This window comes from Anticarsia gemmatalis, chromosome 4, assembly GCF_050436995.1.
Source record: "Anticarsia gemmatalis isolate Benzon Research Colony breed Stoneville strain chromosome 4, ilAntGemm2 primary, whole genome shotgun sequence".
NCBI lineage: Eukaryota > Metazoa > Arthropoda > Insecta > Lepidoptera > Erebidae > Anticarsia > Anticarsia gemmatalis.
The window spans coordinates 8,126,358-8,140,139 of record NC_134748.1 but is presented as its reverse complement, the minus strand read 5'-3'; the positions used below and the strand labels follow the sequence as shown (position 1 = coordinate 8,140,139).

General features: G+C 34.4%; 1 protein-coding gene across 5 annotated transcripts in view; it reads right to left on the bottom strand.

Annotated features, from left to right (window-relative positions):
• The window catches only part of LOC142972434 (G-protein coupled receptor dmsr-1-like), a 53,166-nt gene that overhangs the window by 22,443 nt on the left and 16,941 nt on the right, over positions 1–13,782 (bottom strand). For 2 of the 5 annotated variants that reach the window (XR_012959454.1, XM_076113543.1), the window contains exons 2-4: positions 12,967–12,992; positions 10,020–10,842; positions 407–587 (exon numbers count right to left, since the gene is read on the bottom strand). Coding sequence is in view for 4 of the 5 variants with exons in the window: in XM_076113543.1 (XP_075969658.1) it covers positions 407–587; positions 10,020–10,781 (943 nt within the window). In the remaining variant the exon portion in view is untranslated. Of the gene's footprint in view, positions 1–406; positions 588–10,019; positions 11,989–12,966; positions 12,993–13,782 lie in introns of those variants that run through there. The other 3 variants (XM_076113544.1, XM_076113545.1, XM_076113546.1) reach the window with 3 other exon arrangements.

Genomic DNA, 13,782 nt, shown 5'->3' with positions numbered 1-13,782 from the left:
TTCGTAGCCGTAATTTTGTTCGTGTAAATACGCTGTTTCATCGTTATCATCTATGGTTTTGTTTTCTATCTTCTCTTGTAACTCTCGCAGTGCTGTTATGGTGTCCTTCAAGGCTGCGGAGCGAGCGGTGATGTCCTCGTCAGACATCGTCGCCCTCTGCTCGATGTAGGTATCGAGTCTGGTGAGCATCCCACGTAGGGTGCTCCGTTTTTTACGTAGCTTTTCCATTTAGGTTCAGTTTTTCCTCGTCGCCAATATTATGTATTAATAAAATACGAGCATTACGTGTTTGATATATTTATTGACAGAGAATGCCAAATCGTTATATGATTAATATATGGCATCTATCATAGAGTAGAAGGAGTTTAGGTGGAGTTTAGGTTCACCACAGTATTCAAATACTTACCGAACATGCTGTAACAGCTCTTAAAGAAATCTGGTGCGAGGGCACTGGCCAGCCCCAGCAGACCCTGAGGGACCTCAGTGGAGAGGAAGAGGCCGAGCACGGCGAGCAACATGCGCGTCGTGCGGTCTGTGCGACTCGACCGCCGCGCGCTCGACTCCTCCGCTAGGCACTGCTTCTCCGGCTGAAAAGAATTAGTTTATGAGAATACTTACTAGATTAAGGCTTTGGACGTAGGTAGCAAGAGACTGGTTTTTATTTGCCTTTCGGCATTAATTTTTCAGTACCACCAATTTATATTAACCCACTCATAACACCAATTTATATTAATTAGCTTTTATTTTCCTACTCCAAGCTATTACAAATGGAGAAGTTGAGATGCTGAAACCATAAGTCCTGAGAAGCGAAAAAAGAAGTGAAGCTTTTTTCAGACGATATTTCTGATAGACAATATTTTTTGTGAACCAGAAACAATTGTTTTTAGTAAATTTATGACCGTGATTCCCGCGGCGCAATATTGATTCTAGGGCGCTTTTTATGTTATTCAATAAAGGAAACTATTTAGGTTGAAACAATGTTTTCTACTCAGTGTCAAAAGGTGATATAATAATAATATGAATCGGAAGGCAAGTTGTTGAAGATGCAAAATGTGGGTCAAGAATACCGAGGTGTCAACGGTTTCCCCCGAGGGAGCAGTTGGGAAAAAGACACTTATAATGTCCTTAACATTTACATACCTACATTCTCAAAGTGGGTATATTTGTAAATCCTATTGTTACTAAGTATTTTAAGATTTGTCTCAAATTTTAAGATTGTTGCAACAATGCATTAAAATGTGCTGTGTTGTTATTAAACTTAAATAATCATTTAAGTACAGGCGAGTGTAATCATACATTTTTTTTATTTTTAACAAAAAATTGGCAACTGCTCAGCAATTTAAAATGTAACAAAGGGTCATTTAAACATGTTAAGAAAAAAATAACGAGGAATTTTTTTTGTGTCTATTAGAATTTCTAAAACTTTATACAAATATTTGCACTTCCAAGGTCTATTTGCAATAAAACTACCACAACGCAGAACGTGAAGTGGACACTGCAAACATTGCCTACGCAAAATCGTGCCCACCCAATGTTAGTGGAGGTTTAGCTTAGTGTTCAGTGCTCATTCTAGTGAAATACACACAAGTGAGCAACTGGAAAACTGCTTATAATGTTCGGAATCAGGCTTTAACTAGAACTAGTCGTGTTCATTTTGAAACAATTCTAATATATTCTCGGATGAGGAGTGACAATTTTTGGAATAAAGTATTGTTTTGGTATGGGTAGGACAATTCCTATTGAAGTCAGGGAATTGTAAATACGCAAAACTTTTAGAAGCCCTTATTACTAATACATTATTAAACAGCTTAATTTACATAACTCAAATTACATAATATTGCTTGAGGTTATTAATACATATTATATAGGTATTTAACCAAGCTCTTCAAATTTTCTTGTGACTACAACGTTCCTTGTGCCTACGTATTACATCAACATAAAAGCGGTCTCCAATGTGACATCATATTACTGACTTACGTCACGCGTTTGAAGTAATCAAATAACCGTGGCCTAACTCACATAATCATGGCGCTAAAATGATGCTCACTGAATTACGGTACTAAAATACTAATCAAGAAAATGTTAACAGACCTATTTCTAGGATAATTATTCGTAATGATTCCGTTAATTAGTACTCGTTAAGAGTAACTACATGCTTAGTTCACCATCGCTTTGTATGTTAATATTGAGAGATGTTTAGTTTACATCCTCGGGGAACCGAAAACCATTAATTGGTTCGAAGACTGATTAAAAACCGGCGGCGATTTCACTAATGAGAATCGGGTCGTGGCCGGAACTGTGCGGCACTAGAGCGGAAAGTTATCGGGATTAAAGTTATTTAGTCTGACAACCGCATGGATAATGGGGAATTTGTGGACCCTGACTGCGTTTACATTGTTTTAGTCTTCGATATTGCATGATTTTATCAGATAATGAAAGTTGGCAACCAACGTAACTTATATGTATAGACCACAGAATGTTTACAACTCTACATTTCGACACTGTTTTATGATATACGCTACAATATCCCTATTGACGGTTTACACGTGAACAAAGAAAACTCATATTTTTGTATAATCTTAAATTAAAATCAATAAATTACAATTTCAGGCATCGAACTTGACTATCAAAAAGGTCATCCACACAACTAAACTCAGTATAAATAAATGAGACGCAATTATGTTAATGTCAGTATTGTAATTATAACAATCTAAACTCTATTATTCATAACGAACTATTCATAACAAGGATAGCTCAAATATTTTGACAATGCTCAACTTTGGATAAACAAGTTTGCATAACAGATCCGTCATGTAACCCATCGTGTGATTGACCGGAAGGCCAGGCTTCCCACGTGTAAGTCACCTTAGCACTATTTCCCGGCCGTTGTTCCAAAACTTTCTATAATTTTTTCCTGTAAATATTTTTTTGTAAATCTTCTAGCTTTCTCCACAAATCCCCGTATAATTTGAATGTTACCTTTTTCGGTTAGTATAGGTCGGTTTATGATAAAACGTGGACAAAATATGACGATTTATTCTATCACCTGTTCTAGCGTACGAAGACAACATTGTTTATTTAACTATTTTGTATGAAAAAAACAAATATGACGCTTTTTTACCACCGTCTCTTTATTCTACCAAATATCTCCTTGCTGTTAAGTCTTATGCGTATTAAAAAAAAAATACATGACCTAAACAGTCTTTCTATAATAGAAAAGTACATACTAGTCGAGCGTGTTTTTACCAAAATAGACCCTATTTGAAGTCTGAGCAAGTAAGACAGTTTTTCGAGACAAATTGTATGCGTAGAGAATAGAATAAAAAATTCTGACAAGTTGGCAGGAGTAATATGCGGCCGCGGGCGCCAAAGGCGACTGCTCAAACGGCCGGATTCCGCAGAATTTACAAATCCTAATACATTATGTATTATTTAAGTACCTAGTACTTTGTGTTTGTACTTCGTCGCAGTAGGCACTATTGTTTCAGAGAAACTTAAATTACTTTTAGTATTTTTTTGAGTAACGCTGCTGAAATGAAAAAGAGTAAATAGGTACCTACTTATGATTCAATTTAATATTCATAATCAATTTCAAATGTTTGTTTAGATTTAAATACGAGTAGGTACCTAGCATATTTCATAGAAAATATCTTTTACAACATTTATTATGTACCTAGCTGTAATGTAATCATATTTTTGTGTACATACATAATAAATAACATTAGTGGAGTATGTTAGGTTTACTTAACGTACAGAAGATTATTCCAATTTCTGTTAATCATTTGGGATTACATATGAGATCGGAAATGTTTACTTAATACGTATTTTTCCACTGGGATAAGAATGTCTAAGATGTTATAAGTAATACATCTACTTCGAGAACACGGTTACAGCATAACAGATATACATATATTACAACCAAAGACTGCTTTAGGCAATATTATCATTATCGATAGCCAGCTTAACTTACGAAACTAAAATAAATAAATAATTAAATATTTTTGGACAATTCACACACGGTCATCTGACTCCAAACTAAGCAGAGCTTGTACTATGGTAACCAGACCACTGATAAAAGTTAATAGCGATATTTATTTCTTAAGACAGGTTAGGTACTTACAATACCTACCAACTCGACTATCGACAGTTATTGTACAAAATTTCTCGTTAGCTATACGGTTGTCGATAGTCGATAGTGTCGCAATCTTGCGTATTTTCCCTTTGTTAGTATAATAACATCACGTCTGTTACCCTCCAAATATCTAGGCAAACGCATGCGTAGTATTAGACACATATTGCCTACGTAATAGGGCCATCAGTTGCCAGAACAAAGGTCGGCTTTGAACTAAAAAAGTCTGGTAAGAAAAGATACAAGTAACGGGCAGACGAGAGAAAAATAAAGCAGTCTTAAAGGATGTCGGTTTAGATCTTACTTCCTACTAATATTATAAAAGTGAAAATCTGAATGTTTGTTATATTTTTTCGCAAAAACTTTTATACAATTTTGGTTGTTAAATATAGGTCATGCAGCAGAGCAACATATAGGGGATATTAAAATACAAACTGGGAGCGAAACTCCGAAGCGAAGTCACGGGAGTCAGTCAGAGATATTTTAATAACTGGGTGAAAACGTGTGATATTCGTTATTGTAGCTCAATGTGGATATACGACACTTCGCATAGCCTTCACCTGAATATTAATAATCCAAATATTATATCAACAAACATTGTATCAATAACAGAGTCATGTGCCAAGGATTTCGAATGTATTACGACGGCCGGCGGCAAATTACGGTGATGGAAAAATATACCAATTGAACGAATCGATTTAATGAAATAATCTATTCATTCGCTCACGGGACTTTTATTGAAGCGTCAATGAACTCTTTTATATTCAAATGTTAGCAGATTGGTTCCGTTTATTATAAAATTCGACGTACATTGAACCAACATTATTCCTTTGTGCTTGTATTAGACAGGCTCGGCATATACAAAGTGGATTGTCTGCTAACATTTTGCCAAACACGAAGAATGGAAAGTTACATTCTGGCATTTTGGTACAGAAGGTAAAATTTTATGTTCCTTTAAATACGCATACAGCATTCGGTGAAACTTGTTATGGAAATTAATATACCCATCTTTAAATTGAAAAGCAATTCATAATTATCTGACTTCTATCTAGGTCCTTCCTACAAATTCTAATGAAGTAAGTTCAACGCAAGTTCTATTAACAAAGGGGTGAAGTTTCTCATTTCGCGTGTACTAAGCGATTCAAAATACGCGGAACACGATCCGTGTTGCGTGATATTTCTTATCAAGTATTTTAAAATGCATCGCTTTTAAGTTTTATTTGCGATTCGATCCTACATGGGTTCTAAACTATCAATGTGCCACGTTTCATTAAAAATGCCATCAAGTGGTTTTTGTGTGTGGAACAGTTGACTTTCGCATTATTCTAAGTAACTTAAAAAATATTTAGATATCAGCAAATATATATGATAAATATTTAAGACATTTTAATTGGACAACTGAATTAATATGAGTGTTACCTAGTGTTCACAAAACTGGAATAGTAAACCCTTGTGTTGGCTGTATTGAAATACCTATGTAGGTATATAAAGAGGCCTAACTGAACTAGTTATTCAACTCCCCAAGACAAGAATAGTGATTGAAACTTTGTGAATTTACATCGGACCCTACAGAGCTATTGTCTCAGATCCCCTCCCTTAAACGAAGTACTGCTTAGTTCTTGATCTATTATACTTTGAAGTCGCGCCTTTAAAAGTTGACCTAACAAATAGTAGGTATTTAGGTAAAGATCGATGCTTACCAACCTCTAAAATTTCTTTAAGAAGCCGATACAAAGCGTCTCCTATTTAAAATGTCCGCTGTCCCTTTTCATCGAACGCAGACTGACTTTAAAATTGTTTAATATTCAGATGGTTATGAATTCGAAAAAGTATCATTTTACAAGTTAAGGGACAAAACTCAATCCATCTAATGAAATATTCTCTTTAGCACTCGTTAAAATGAATAAAAAAATAATGGAGCAAGCCGAAAAGCTTTTCAAGGTCCAATGTTCGAAACTATGCAGGAATAAATCCAGTATAAAATATGCAGGTCATTCAACTCGAAGATGCAAAGGTCTTGCAGTGGGAAGTAACAATAATACATCTTATTTTCTTTGATTCGAATGTTAACAGAAATGCATTGTTGAAACATTAAATTAATTGAGAGAGCAGGTATTACACCTACACAGCGCTCGACCAGTGTCTAGAAAGGTATGCACATAAAGGGCTTTTTGTCGGATCACGGGACACTATATTCTGTTTCTAAACTTAGAGGTAGGTAACACACAGGCTTCCTACGTAATTTTCTCCTGTCTGACGCCTACAGCTACTTAATCGTGTAAGCGGATTTTATAAATCGAGGCTTACACTGCGGCTCCCCTAGAGGTTGTGCCTTGTGTTTTCAAGTATCAAGATCGTCTTCCATCCATTACCGAGGCATTATGATATTTGTTTAACTAAAAGCATATTTTATCTAAGGGAGTGATTAACTGCAAACTGAATATCAGGCCGGTAAATTCAATGCACTCAAAAACATTCTGTAAAAACCTCAAGTCTCGCCGTAAAAAGTTGTGAGATCTATATAATACCAAGTCGATTAATCTATTTAGTCTCTACTTAAAGGACCTTCTGTCTTAAGTTATTACGTATGTTATTATCATGCCAATAAAAAAAAATACCTCTAAAACAAATAGACCGACCTGGCCATCGCATGATTTGATTATTAGTATGTATCACACTACATAGCACGACGAGAAGTTAATGCTCCTGAAATGTTAATGGCGAACTTGTGTTTTCTTGCGATGACCAAGTCGATCTATTTGTTTTAAAGGTATTTTTTTTTATTGGCATGATAATAACATACGTAATAACTTAAGACAGAAGGTCCTTTAAGTAGAGACTAAATAGATTAATCGACTTGGTATTATATAGATCTCACAACTTTTTACGGCGAGACTTGAGGTTTTTACAGAATGTTTTTGAGTGCATCTCACTTCTTTTTGTAGAGCGAACATAAGCCCAATTTGTATGGAAAGACGTATTTTTTTCATAATTCAACATATTTTCCTATGGGAATGTACAGTTTCATGGGCTAAACACCCTTACCCACCCTATACCCCCTCCCGTTATGCCTCATATAGTAGGTACCTATTTACACCTATTTATTTTATTTTCTAAAGTAATAATAATTCATTAACTGCAAATGTAACCTTGTAATCTTATACATTTATATGGGATTACAAAGTTATTGTTGCAGTTGGTGTATTTAGAAAACTGGACCGAAATTAGAAAATATTAAATTTTTCCCATGATTAAGACACTAAACCCTATTGGTATTCTAAATTTTAAGCTTCTAAGTCTGCTAGAAGTACCTTAGACTTTTGATGATCGGTGAGTCAGTGAGTCAGTGAGTCAGTGAATCAGTGAGTGACAAAATTCAAAATTTTAACAAGTTGTCATTCTTAAACTACTGGTTCAAAATGACTGAAATTTAAAATATACCGTGTTTATACAATGACTGATTAGTTGCTGAAAATCCAGGCTTCTTGTTTTATCCACGACGAAATTATAGGGGTGTCAAAAATAGCCCGAATTGCTTCGAGAAAAGGATGTTACGGCCGTGCCGCTTTTTTTTGCTCGACTTGCGGGGGCACTTCCGTGCCCCCAGATTTTCATTATATTTAATAACGCGCCTATAGTTAGTGGTTGATAAACGAACCGTGGGTTAAGCAAACCTTGGCACGGTAATTCAATAGATGGCTGACCGCACAGTGGTATTTGAACTGGATGTATAAAGTCGGTACCCAGTTGTTGTCAATTAAGCCACTACAAAGACTTCGGGCGGCTTGAACAACTTTGACACTAGGTTGACCACTAACCACACAATAATAAGAAGAAGAACAACGCGTTAGTCACGATCCTTACAATGTCACTTATATTCATTAGCCAGCTTGAAAAACTTAAGATATTTGAAGTTCGTCAGAAGTTTAGACCGAGAGAGAAAGTGCTTTGTAATTGAATTAGACAACAAACAAATTTCTTCAACTTGTTTAGTGTTTATAATTGTAAATCTTTGTTCTACTTCGTGAAAGTCAGTTCAATTGATGAGAACAATGCAGACTGGTTGAAGAATGGCGCTTCGGTATAAATTATATGTACGCTGTGTGGTCTTCGAGCACTTAGAGAGACCACAAACACATACAATGATAGGACAGACTTATTTAGAAACTTGAGCCGAGAGTAGGTATGCGTTGAGATTTTACAGTTTAATCTAAGAAATCGTTTTAGGACGCAGTACAAATTTCAATTTGTAAAACGAATACGAAGTAGATACACCGAGTTTAATCAATCTTTTGAGTCATAATCTATCCCTTTGCCATCAACTTCAGAGTAAATCTAATTCTTCTGCCCTTTTGTAGTGTTTTCAGTGAAGGCAATATCATACTCTGGACGTCAGATTATTACATTGTAGGTCTTAATTCAAGTCCATTTAATCATTAACGTTTAGGTTCGTTGAACAAAGGGTTACTTAGTTATTAGCAATTTGATTTTATGACATTTTATACTGGCGTTAAGAGAAAGGTTTCGCTCTGTACCATTATAAATAGGATGATTTAATTGAACCCTTGGTAATTAGTAGCCAACGGTCGGCTGCGAATTGAAGCTATTAATCAGACCACTCACATACTCCAGCGAATTATATTAAATATTTACTTATTTTGATTATAGAGCTAGGAGTGTATGAATATTTTGATTGATAAACAAGTAAACTTATGAATACATTATAATAACAAACAATTTGATACGTTGCTTTTTCTAAATCTAATTCTTCTGCCCTTTTGTAGTGTTTTCAGTGAAGGCAATATCATACTCTGGACGTCAGATTATTACATTGTAGGTCTTAATTCAAGTCCATTTAATCATTAACGTTTAGGTTCGTTGAACAAAGGGTTACTTAGTTATTAGCAATTTGATTTTATGACATTTTATACTGGCGTTAAGAGAAAGGTTTCGCTCTGTACCATTATAAATAGGATGATTTAATTGAACCCTTGGTAATTAGTAGCCAACGGTCGGCTGCGAATTGAAGCTATTAATCAGACCACTCACATACTCCAGCGAATTATATTAAATATTTACTTATTTTGATTATAGAGCTAGGAGTGTATGAATATTTTGATTGATAAACAAGTAAACTTATGAATACATTATAATAACAAACAATTTGATACGTTGCTTTTTCTAGATGTAGAAGTAAAGAAGAATGCATTATTGTTAAGTAAATAATACATATCTTAGAAAAAAAATTAGAAAAGGTCTTGAGTGGATCTAGTCGCTTAAAACTATGAAATTGTTTCGAAGGTTTTCACAGAAGAATCATGATTCTGTATAAAATACCTTCATGGCAATTGACCAAAAACTCCTTAAAGCAACTTAGGAACTTGTTGTAACAAACACTTATTGAATTGTGTCGCGACAAATGAAATAAACAGAACAAGTTACAGATACGACGATATCTCGCGGAGTTTTCTCAAGAGGGTACGTACAAATAACTCGACGTCCAGGAAACAGGCCCCTCGGCGAGGATAAAAAGTAAATCAACGACATCAAGCATCCTCCCTAATTAGTATTCTGAAGTTTTGTCAAGGACGTTGTTCATAAATTACTAGTTACATAAACAACTAACAGTTATTCCTTCATCCAAATTAATAGATTTTCTTTTTAGGTATATTCTGTTTTCTTACCTTTTTATTTAACTTACCATGTTAAGTAAACGGTAGTATTATTAGTATAAAAAACAGAATTCAATAAGCATTAAAAAAAATTATGAGTTTAACTAAATTAGAAGAAACTACAATTGAATGTTTTCAAATACACAACATACAATGAACTTCTGAAAATAGAATAGAAAGTGATATGATTTCTTAGAAGGATTTCATTTTGAACTTACCTCATTCGGGCCGATCGTAGAACGCTTTAGAAGTTTCTGCCTCTTTCTCTCCGTCGTTGTTAACTTCGATATTAAACAAGTACTTAGTATCGACAATGCAATACTCGGAACAAGTTTTAATATAACACTATAAATCCACATTATTGCTGTTACTAACTGCACGTTTCTAGACATCTCTAGTACATAAACGGTCCGGTTGTCCGGCAGAGACAGATCCTCTGCAAATTCTGAATTGTTTTGGGGTGTCACTTCACTGGGCACTATATTCATCGCAAAATAAATCGGAAGACACAAGAAAGGGCACATTACGTACGCGCTCACTATTGCAAGAGTTGTATTTTTTTTGTTACACCAAGTGCTATTCCGCTGGGGAAACGCGATCGCTACATATCTCCACACCGCTAACGTCACCGCCAACCAAATGGAAATAGTGTGAAACGTCTGACTGAATATGGAATGAAAATAAACGAAGACGGCCCAAGCGTAGGTATTCTTGTTAACTTGAGGTCCTATTTTGATGTTCATGTGTAGCGCGTAGGGGATGTACTCGAGCATGACGAGCAGATCGGCGACGGCGAGACCGGTGAGGATGGAGTTGGTGGGGCTGGTCATCTCGCGGCGGCTGAGGACCGCTATGTTGATAGAGTTGGTGGCCGATCCGACGATGCATATCACTAGTGCGATGTAGCCGTGCAGTCGACTGTACGCCTTGTTGAAGTTGGTGGCGCCAGGCACGCAGTACGCGTCTGTCGCGTTCGCCATGGTCGCGGTCCACTCGCGTCCCGCCACGGTTTGTCATCGGCACTGGAGACACGCTACCCAACTAGCACACAAGCGCTATAACAAGCTGTACAATGGCCGGTTAAAGGATTTTTATAACGCCTTAGGCTCCTTAGTAAGAAGTATAGTGGTTCTATAAGCGGCTACAGATCTCTTGTAGCGTCAAATAGGCCCATACTGTCCAGCTTATAGCTCGATATTGGATCTACAGTGGTCGTAAATAGTAATTATAATAGTACGTAGTATAGTAGTAATACAGGAGCGCTAAAATAAGATGAAGGTGGTATAATCGCGCTACAAGAGCTTTTTCGCAGCTTCGTGGCGCTTACCAGCTGTTGTACAGAGGTGGTTAGCGCCACGAGCGTTCGAAAAAGCTCTTGCAGCGCGATTATACCACCTTTACCTTATTTTAGCGCTACTGTGTAACGGTTATAAATGCTAACGCTCTAAATTAGTAATATAGTCGGTTTATTATGGTGTAAACTAAATATATTTTTTTAAAATGAATCATCAGTGACAAATGAGGAGACATTTTATTTTTACGGATTGGATTATTAAAATAACAAGTAGTCTATCGCTTTTATTTCTTTGTGTACGTGATATGAAAGTGCGAGTTCAAGTTTGCTGTCAATATATATGTATATTATCGTCAATATTTTCATGCGCCCTCAAAATATTCAGTTTTAAGTGCAAAAATTATATAGATATGTGGATTTGGAAATTGTATTTTGAACATAAATAAGACTTTGAGGGTTACAGATAATTTAATTAGGGTTATAGGTAATAAAAAATGATTTTAATTATGTTAACGTTACCAGGCTATAGATTTATATGATCTTCAAAAGATCGTAATAACCTCAAAAAATATGTTTACCAAATGCTATAATGGCGTCTCGATCAAGCAGCTCTCAGAGTTGGTTACATCTGCTCTAGCGCCTTAAGCTGTACAAAGGCTCTAGTGTTTGCTGTTGTAGACCTCAAGGTTCTGCAGTTGTGGCATAGGAGTGCTTCAATATAACTGTTTTGGTCGCACACCAGCATTTTACTCGTACTTTTAGGGGTCAGTCGTTGAATATTAAAATAGTTTGAAAATCTTTTTTATTTTATTTTATTTTATTTTATTTTATTTTATTTTATTTTATTTTATTTTATTTTATTTTATTTTATTTTATTTTATTTTATTTTATTTTATTTTATTTTATTTTATTTTATTTTATTTTATTTTATTTTATTTTATTTTATTTTATTTTATTTTATTTTATTTTATTTTATTTTATTTTATTTTATTTTATTTTATTTTATTTTATTTTATTTTATTTTATTTTATTTTATTTTATTTTATTTTATTTTATTTTATTTTATTTTATTTTATTTTATTTTATTTTATTTTATTTTATTTTATTTTATTTTATTTTATTTTATTTTATTTTATTTTATTTTATTTTATTTTATTTTATTTTATTTTATTTTATTTTATTTCATTTTATTTTATTTTATTTTATTTTATTTTATTTTATTTTTAACCACCACTGCACCTATGTAAATATATTATGATAATAATTTTAAGCTTTAGTATAAAGGTATATTACTCGGTTATAGCGCTTTAGGTGCTTAACATAATTCTGTAATCCCCATGGCTGTAAAAATGTTTCGAATGATACCTTATACATCTATTTGCCGTACAGAAGCCATATAAATATCTGATATAACGCTCAAGGCGCTATTAAAGACCTACGCAACTCTTTTATAGATGAGTAATACATTAGCCCTAAAAAAATCTGTTATAGAACCTAAGGCATTACAAAAAGCTTATTTACGCTCTTGAGCGCTATAAGCGCAACGCATAACTCCGTTTAAACTCCTTTACCTCCTAAAGTCCCCTTATACAGTTAACGGTGTTATAGAAGATTCCATTAACTCAGTTATACTTCCCTAGGCTGTCTAGCGATGCAATTACATGCTCATATATCACTATAAGTCATTAGTTTCCTACTAAACGGCTACTGTCCCGCCTAGCTGTTAAAGGGTTTTTTAAATAGCTAGTATACAACTTATAGAGAATTGTACAGCATTTGAACGACTCTTATGCAACTATCAGGCTGTATAACGACTGTATAAGCAGCTTGTGTGCTAGTTGGGTAGCCTCGCCGCGAACAACTTCAACTACCTCGTTACGTGCTGTGTCGTCATAACCTGTAACAAACGATGTACAAATTCAATTTCTACATGTAACCATCAGACGTTTATTACATAACGTAAGTCAATAATGATGTATTATAAATGTGGGCACGTCTGGAAGTCGTGACGCATCTGAGACGATAACCTAAGTTTGCGTTTATGATATTGTGCTGTATTGTACACAAACAAACGTTTTTGTTATATAATAGAGAATAAAACTAAAGAGGCAAGAATGCATTTTGTTACTCTGATACTAAACATGTTTGTGAAATATTTATCGTTGCACGTAAGCAGCTTTACACACCTATAATGTTGTCTTAAAATAATCGTTAAAGCGTTGAAATATTACACGCAGTCAATAGTGCGCAATAATTCAATGAGCCGCTGAAATTCTCACACAGCACTAAAAGTTTTATGATACCTAGTATCAAGTGTAACAAACTGTGGAGTAAAATAAATTCAATTGGCAAAGTACTGTATGTATTTTATTTCAATTCTCACGTGAAAAACAGATACTTGATATAATTTTGTAAAAATATTTCATTTTTCTTTTCACCACAAAATACCTAGGAAAGTATTTTTTTATTTTATTTTGACATTATGCGTTCCGTTTATTTGTAAGTACGACGCTGTAGGCGTTATAACCATACTATTTATATTAAACTGTTTGTGATTTACATAATTTTATTATTATAAATATTGTCTAACGTTCACAAAAATTTAAATAACATTAGAATTTAACAAAACAATGAGAAGAAAGCTTGTCCTGCACGTAACACGAGCAGAATATCGCCCACTAAATAAG